The following is an 8774-nucleotide window of genomic DNA, read 5'->3' on the forward strand; positions in this document are numbered from 1 at the left end:
TCAGGCAGATCTGAAACACCATAGGACCAATACCTCGGCTGTGGCTGATCATTGCTTTAATGCGGTGGGCTCACACGAAATTGATTTCTCCTAGACGAAGGTACTTAGCAAACCCACTGGCTATCAACAAAGATTCGTTCATGAAGCCATCCATATTAATAGACACAGAGAAAATTTCAACCGAGAAGATGGGTACAAACTGAGCACTCATTGGAAGGACGTTCTTAACCAGTTTAAGTCGTAACTGGCTGTGATATTTCCACGCCGTCGTCTTAGACACCGTTCTCCGACCTTAGATTCACTTGCTAATCTCTCACATTCACATAGCCACTTCCGCGCCCTCATCGTGGAGGTCGCCCTCCGATCTTACATTAACATGCTAATCTCTCACATTAACATGCTAATCTCTCACATTAACATCAATAGCCCTGCCCACTTCGTTTAAACCTTTAAAACAGTCTGCCTCAGCAGCTTTTCTCTCTTTTTTTACCTGAGTGACTTTACCGAAAAAACCAAAGAGTAAGAACTATATAGTAGCTCAGTGAGGCCTTAACCAAGTAAAATAAAATAAAAAAATTGTTTCGTTTAGTTTATTGGCAGGAGCACTGCTTATAAAATACGAGACCCTGATCAATGCAAAACAAATAAATGATGGTAAACTCGGCGGACATGACGTCATCCCCAACGAGTTGGCGGCGAGTGACGTCACACGGGCGGGCGTTGTCGTGGCAACCGACGGGCGCCATGGCGGAGATGCCGCCACCGCCACTGCCGCCCGTGCGCGGCATGGAGGCGAGAGACGGCGGGGCTCTGAGCGAGCGGCAGCAGCGGCAGCTCGAGACCCTCAAGGTGGCGGAGGGGGGCGCCGCGCACGGGGCGGATCGTGTCGAGCTGGGGGGGGGGACCCCTGGGGGTAACGTGGCAATGTCCCAAGGAGGAGGAGAGGGGGGGGTTACGTGAGGTGATTTATAAACAAACGCGTGATATTATATCATACGCGAGAGGCATTGGTGAGTAATCACGTGTGACTATGCCAATATAAATCATTACGATAATTAATAAATCCATATGGTAATCTAGAACGATTTAAAATACCTTTCTAAACTCTTTGATCCAGCGAACAAATGACGTCACGCGTGCAAAGCGTCCGTTGACATTTTTTGTTATTCGCTTGCAGCTTCTATGTAGTTGGTTAAAGTCTTCATGATTCTTACACGCATTTCTCAGAGCCATGTCGGGTCAGGCAGGGGGCTTCTCGGTTGAGACAAAAGTCAACAAGGATTAGTAGAGTAGTGGCCAGATAAGGTTGAGAACCACTGCTGGAGCGCAGCGTTTTAAGCTCACTTCCAGAGGGCGCCACCGACACGACACGACCAGGGTGCGGGCCGCCACACATTTGAAAGCATTGCCGGGTTTGACAGCAGCACGATGATGATGATGGGGGGTGTTTTCACGTTTGTGCATTGTCAGGGGGCCTTGCAATGAATGATCCTGTTCGTGACGTCCCTCTGCATTGAACTCCTAATTCATGTGCACTTAAAATATATAATACGTGAAAGGCGACGTTTCGCGCAGTTGCCCTTAACAGCACATTGTGCGTGTGCACCGCTGCCAACGAGAATGTTGTCACCGGAGCGTCGCAATGTCGAGAGTAACCGTGGTCAGAGGCGGCCGTTCCGCAGCGAACTCGACACGTGCGTCAATGGCGCTGTGGCCTTAGAAGGAAACTAAATATATGACGAGAGGCGACGTTTCGGCCCTGCCTCATATCACACGCACACACTTCGAGAAAGGGGTCTGCGTTGGCTGACCCAGCCAGGCAACCCTCTCCTCTAAGGAGTATAAAATGAGTAACAATTTGTGGGGATGTCGACAGTGGTGCTACCTGACACTGGACACCCTAGCCACGGAGAGGTTTCGTCTCGATAGATTCTTCAGGTAAAAATTGTTGAAATATAAAAAGAAGATGTAAAATGGATAACCTGTCGTGGAAATGTGAAATTTGCACCAATAGCGATCGTTTTTCCTCATGAGAGGAATGTTTCTATTAGCACTCACGTAGAGTTTATGTTAATGTTTTGATTTTAAATACTTATTTGAAACTGCTAGTCACTTATCCACTTTCCCGCTCATGAATCCACTCACCACCTCACCCACCAAATTACAACTTTGCCATTTTCCCACACACTTATCTCCTGCTCCATCCAATTGCAACTTTGCTCACCTGCTCGCAGTCCCACCAATCCAAGAGCTCATTCACTGACCCACCTACCCATCCATTCACAAACCCCCCTACTCATTCACAACCCACCTATTCCTTAACTCGCCCATCGACCCGTGCAATTATTGACCCACCTACCACTCACCCATCCACACCTAGTAACTCATTCTGTCACAGCTCTCTCACTAACCCACCCACCCACTTGAGAGTCACTCGTGCTGCACTTGAGTCATGTGGGTTTGTGAGGGTTTAAGGACCACCAGTGCATGCGTGTTTCCCATCTCTATCCACATGTCTGCTGCCCACAGGTCCGAACCCGCATTGAGGATGAGCGCTACCTGCGTTCGCACTCCGAGATACGGATCCTGCTCATGGCCTTCCTGAAGTACGGCTGTGAATACCTGAAGTTAAAATGAGAACAGGAGTGAAAATTAGACCAAAAGTGAAAAAGACACATTTCCCCTGCTTACGATGAGCCATTACTGCAAGATCTGACCATGTGTGTCCAGTGCTCGTTGAGCTGCGTTGGCTTCCGGTTGCCGAATGAATACCTTATAAGATCGCACTCATTACAGACAAAGTGCTTGCCACAAATGAACCACAATACCCTGCTGATTTTATCAAGGAGCATAACGATCATGCAAACTCCGTTCATCCTCGCAGCAGCTTTTGGCCAACCATCAGGCAAAGACGGTCACTGCATCGTGCGTTTTCAGATGTGCTTCTGTGGCCGCCTGAAACGATCTTCATTCCGATATTAGGAAGCCACTGGAGCTAGGCACTATTACATTTTGATTCTTTAGAACTACTTTTTGTATTTCGTTTGTTTACCTTTCACACGCCTCCGATTAGCACGGTTGGCTACATACGGTGGAAAAGAAGTCCAACATACAATGCCTAACAATACAAAAGGACAACCATAACATCAGTGGCACCCCTACAACCATTGTGACTCTGGGATAGATGGTTATGATGAAATGCAACTGAATTTCACGAGGCTGTACATAAAGTAGGACATTTGCAATCAGCTAATTTGAAGAAGTGGGCCTTTTATTCGGGCTGGGAGCGAAGAGTAGGCGTGGACATGGAGGGAATGAGATGAAAATATTGGTAAGGCGGAAGTGAAGACACTTCACAGAGAGTCATTCACAAGCAGGGGACACCAGGGGAGGGGACCCACATGTTAGGGAGCATAGATCACCATCTGACCAAACTAGCGATACAACTGAATAACCAGCTCACAGTTCATCTTCTTGGTTCTTTCGGTAAAGTCACGTAGAATGGAAATAATAAAATAATAAAATTAAAACGTCTATGTGTCATTCAGACTCTGTCTTCTCGACAGACCTGTTCTCCACCTGAGCACGGCTGCTTGCGTTGTGGCCGAAACGTCGTGAGAATTATTTTATTATGTTTTATTTTCATTATTTCCATTCTACGTGACTTTACCGAAAGAACCAAGAAGATGAATCCCTGCAGTCACGAAAGCTTTAAATCGAAATTCAGCTCACAGTTATGTCATAATCAGAATCTTTATCCTGCAGGAGAATCCATTGAGCTATGAAGCTCTTTTTCGCAGATGTCCTATCGGGGTGGGTGAGAAAGTTACTAGCCCTAACCTTGCCTCGAACCATCGCTTTTTGTTTTGCTTTTCAATTCCAATATTTACGGTACTGCACTGACACCTCATGGAATCCCACTGCATATTTGCAAGACTAACCCAATAGAAACCAATTCTATGTTAACCCTAGACAAAGTGAATAATCTTAGTCCCTTGGAATCTAATTACATCTTAAAGATTTTACATAAATTACCACATTATTTCCCAGCGAGACAAGTCTTGCAAAGAAACGTAACGCATTCGTCAATGACACTGCCTTAAAAGAAAAAATATATTAATATTAAAATATATATTATAAGGACCTGAAGCCACTTCCATGTTGTGCTGTATATATAGATTCCACTCTTAAGCAAGTGGGCCCAAAGTGCGCGGTAACGGATCTTGCCCAGTGGAATGTCACCGTAGCATAATCTACAGTGCCGTGGAATAAAATTGCAAAATAACTCTCCGTTTACGACGGGCGAGTGCTGATCCAACCTCGAAGATGCCATACGACCTTCCTATTTGGCTCGGTGTGTATGCCTCGCGTTATTACTGCCGCCTGCTGACAATGTTTGTGTGGTGCAGCACACCGATGTGACATTTCTCAAACGAGAAGACGACTGCGTGTTGGCGGTCGTCTTTTCTTTCCAGTTCGTATCAAATTCCACTCGTTCATTCCTCATGTACCGAGAACATATTGTGATGTGTAATGACCGAATTGTAAAAAGATAAAACGTTTTGTTTTTTACAGAGAGGTATTCCTGAGAAAGCCCGAGGACGTCAGAGAGTTTGCTGCAGGTAAGGCCACAACCATGAACATCATGGATGAGCAAAACCATTAGATACACATTAGTTGTCTTTCTTTTTAACTTATTAGCGTCATCAACACTCGGCATACATATATCTCTCTCTACCCGTCTCTCTCTGCCTGTGTTGTGTTGGTCACTCCTGCCGTCAACACATAATTATCGTTGGCTCCCGCTACTACTTCTGGCAGAATTCTTCAACGACCCTTCACTACCCGCCCACATCCGAGACGTCGGAGAGAAGAAGGAACGTTTATAATATCGTCGCTTGCGTCACAAGCACGGAGCTCCATCTCCACACAATCTCGGACGTGGACGGTGCCAGCGCAGGGGGTGCTGGGCAGTCTGGTCTCGCCAGCCAGTGTGCTGCAGTCAGCACCTGTAAAAACTAAAACTATTTTTTATTTACCAGGTAAGGCCCACTGAGCTATGTAGCTCCTTTTCAGATGCAACCTGGTCACATTATAGTTCAACTAAGTGGCTTTTCGCAGCCAAATACTCTCAACGTGTATTTCTAAATGTGGAGGGAAAAACTGGAAGACCCGGGGAAAATTCAATGCGACCACGGGGGGACCATGCAAATTAAATATACAACAGGCGTCAGGGATCGGGGATCGGGATCGAGCTCACAACCTCCTGTATACCAGGCTAGGTAGTTAACATCTCGCCACCACGGCGCCCCTGTGTGTAACACCTCTGGTGTGCAGTGTGATCCTTGAGCAGGGCCTTTAGTCTAGTTCCAGAGACATAACAAAAATACATTTTCAACACTATCCGTCCACAAGAGCCAATCTGAAGGTTCAATGTCTCCAAGATATATTGTGCAAACAATACAGCTGTTCTGAAGTTTGACGTTTGTCACCCATAGTGTCCATTTTAAAAGTAGTAGTAGCCATTGGCTCAGCGAGTCTGCTTGAACCTGACACACAACTGAATGGGCGAACACCTGCACAGACATCAACAGGTCGGCTGTTTGGTGTGAAATTCCACAGTGTGGCTTTCAGCGTGAAATGAAAATAAACAATAACTTAGAAGTTGCATTTTGTGTCAGTGACCTGTGGGTTGTGTGGGGCAGGAGGGCATTGCTCAAGTAACAAACGAATGCAGTGTGTTGGTTTAAGGATAAACAGTGGTTTGCTAAAACTTTGTGAAATGGATACATTTACATAACCATAACTTCGCCATGTCTTGATAAGCAATATAAACGATTTGTATCATAAGCCATGATTATCCACTGCTGCATGATGCGGCCGTTTGTATAAGCCTTCATCGAGCAGTGGAGCGTTCCAGATATTAGGAAACAACTGGAGCAATGCCTTTGAAATCTAAATTGAAAACTAATTTCTTTAGAACTGCTTTTTGTGTTTAGCTTGTTGTCCTTCCCCCACACCTCCGCTTAGCATGGTTGGCTACGTACAGTGCGTAAGAAGTTCAACATACATATGGTAGTCATCTCTCACGCATAGCCTTGCAATGCCATCATCCGTCTAGCTCCTGCACGTGAGCTGATTTAACTCGCTTACATCTCCACTGCATGTCCTCTCGAGCGTGCTTCCTCCTTTGGCTGCGTTTCCATTGTTAGTCTGGACCGGGGGCCACACGGGGCTTTTTAAGGCTCTTGAAATATTGAGTGGCTTTACCAAATTTGTAAAAAGATGGCTCTTGTTTTTGTGGCCGACCCCTAGTCTGGACCAACTGCCGTCGATTGCTTTTTTTACAGTCTATATGACGTCTCTATCTTGCGTTTCTTCTTAAATCCATGTCTTCCTTTTCTTGTCCTTCAGAGTAATTCCACACGCATGCCCCGCTTTTCCTATACGCCCTATCATGTGTTATTGTTCAGTATAGCTCCCTAAGGGCTACCGTTTGCGATTCATCAACTGTCAGCCTCCTGTGCTGCTTTCATTCTTTCATTGCTTGCTTTGACATTTTCAATAATTTATACGTTCTCTGATTCCCCTTCTAATTCTCTTCATAATCGTTCTGTGCATTCTAAGTAAACATAATTATATTATTATATGCAGTATAATATTTGTTTTGGCAAAAGGCCCCACGTTACGCAAATTCTTTCGTAGTTACTAGCACGCCATCAACCAAAAATGCAGTGACGCGTGCATTTTTTTTCAAACAAGTGCAAATTTCATAATGTAGCGAGTCTGAGCACAAACGGCCACTGCCTTCCCATGCCACTCACAAAAACACCTTCCCACAGTTACAAATTCAACAATTGCTGAAATCACCGAGGCCAATTGAATACATTGTAAAAAAAAACCTGCCTTGCCTGTTTGGCAATGGCGATTTCCCCCAAGTACGTTGTGAAAGAATGAAACAAAGAAAAAGCACACACCCTTTAGAAAACAGACGACAATACATATTTGTTAACAGAATAGGTCGCATTACCCAGGGCAGGCACACCGAGGCACGCGGGCATTCCAAGGCAGTGAGAGCTGAGGCTTAAGCCGTAACCAGATCGCCCTCCGTACGCAGGGCAGGACACGCGGAATTCTAAACAACGCGATCGCCGGGTGCTCTGTGGCTGTGTGCGAAGCGGCGGTCTAGTTTTCGATGGCGCTCGGTCCCAGGGTTTTTCGCAGCTGGTGTAACACCGCGAGTGTGCGATGCCAGCTGGTTGGAAGCCACCAGCTGCTGGCTCCGACGGTGGCAGAAGCTTCCCACGATCCATTGGAGTCAAACAGTCTTATTTGAGAGACACGAGCACTAGCTAAAGATACAGAGTCGATAAACCGTGAAGCGCAAACTGTGAGGCTATGATGCCATCTCCAGCCAGCTGTATTATAACCTGTCACCAAACCTGTCACCAAACCTGTCAGCCATCTCAGCTACAGTGGCGTAGCACGGTTGGCATGGGCCCTGGTGCGAGGCATTCAGAATCAGAATACTTATAATGGAGGAATTCGATGAGCTGTACAGCTCTTTTTCAGCCTGTGTCTCCCAGTAGAGGTGGGTAATAACATTACAACAATTGAATGGGGTTCCCTGACAAATGCCCCTGCCTCTACGTCGTGGGGCGCCTGGGTCGCCCTGTAACCTGCGGGCCCTGGTACAGTTGCACCGCCTGCACACTCGGTCAGCTACACGACTGCCCGGCGATGACACCACCCTCTCATTCAACCAGTCGCACGCAGGCAGCGAGCGAGCGAGCGAGCCAGCCAGCTGCTTACCCAATCAATTTTACGCCCAACCAGCCATCCACTCAGCCAGCCAGCCACCGACCTAGCCACCCATGAAACCAGCCAGCCAGGCCAGCCACCCACTCGCACATGCGTCTACCCACCCAGCCGTGCAGCCACCCAGCCGTGCAGCCACAGTGCCGTGGTATTTGTCCAAGTGATGGTGCCTCCCAGGACACCCTCATCACCGGCCGCCATCAACACAAATACGAAGGAGGTCGTTTCAAGTCATCAGCACGAAATAACTTGAGAAAACATTCCCATGTCTACGCATGACGCTGACGATGCTATCGTAGCGCTTCCTGATGTTCCGAGCCTGTTATGCCAATTGATTTGTCTCGTTTGTTCGTCTCGGGTGTGAGCAGCCCAAATAACATTGGGCCACAACGTCCTGTCCGCTTCACAATTACCATCCTCATCCTTGTGGTCGCGGAGTAATATTTTCCTTAGAAGCGAAAAAGTTAAATCAAATAAATAAGGCGTGCGTAGGCAGGCTGGATGTAGCGAGTGAGTGAGTGCGAGGGTTTGGAGTCTGAGGAAAGGGGCATTTATGGCTCCCAGCTGTACAAACAGCGTGGAAACCGAGCCACCCGGCCAAGCGTGAAGACAGACGGGAAGGTCCTGGTGGTTGCCGCGGCACAAACACAAATAACCTCGCACCGACTGGCGGCGGGCCGAGCTCCCAATCCAAAATCACGGCCCGTTTGGGAGCAGGCAGGGGGGGGGGGCTTGTACGCATTTCTGCCCATCCGGTGCTCTCTCCGTTCTCCTTCTCATACAAAGGATACGTGTGTTTCTGTGGGGGCTCAGTACGCTCGGCGGCTTGTTGTTTCAGAAATGAGAGCAACGAGATGAGTAAAAGTCACTGGGATTTGCAAAAGATTCCCTGGTCTGTGAGCGCCTTCCATTCACACGCATCTCGCTGAAATCGTGCGTGTTGCTCCACGCAAGTT

At 47.4% G+C, this 8774-nt stretch overlaps 1 protein-coding gene across 1 annotated transcript; it reads left to right on the forward strand.

The window, feature by feature from the left end:
• Positions 1-716: 716 nt before the first annotated feature.
• Positions 717-5612, forward strand: RIIAD1 (regulatory subunit of type II PKA R-subunit domain containing 1). The gene is made up of 4 exons (XM_078874704.1): positions 717-849; positions 2530-2606; positions 4576-4622; positions 4822-5612. The coding sequence occupies exons 1-4, from the start codon at positions 745-747 to the stop codon at positions 4887-4889; spliced, it is 297 nt and encodes a 98-aa protein (XP_078730830.1). The 5' UTR covers positions 717-744; the 3' UTR covers positions 4890-5612.
• Positions 5613-8774: the final 3162 nt, after the last annotated feature.

The sequence above is a fragment of the Lampetra fluviatilis genome, chromosome 39, assembly GCF_964198595.1.
Source record: "Lampetra fluviatilis chromosome 39, kcLamFluv1.1, whole genome shotgun sequence".
Taxonomy (NCBI): Eukaryota; Metazoa; Chordata; class Hyperoartia; order Petromyzontiformes; family Petromyzontidae; genus Lampetra; species Lampetra fluviatilis.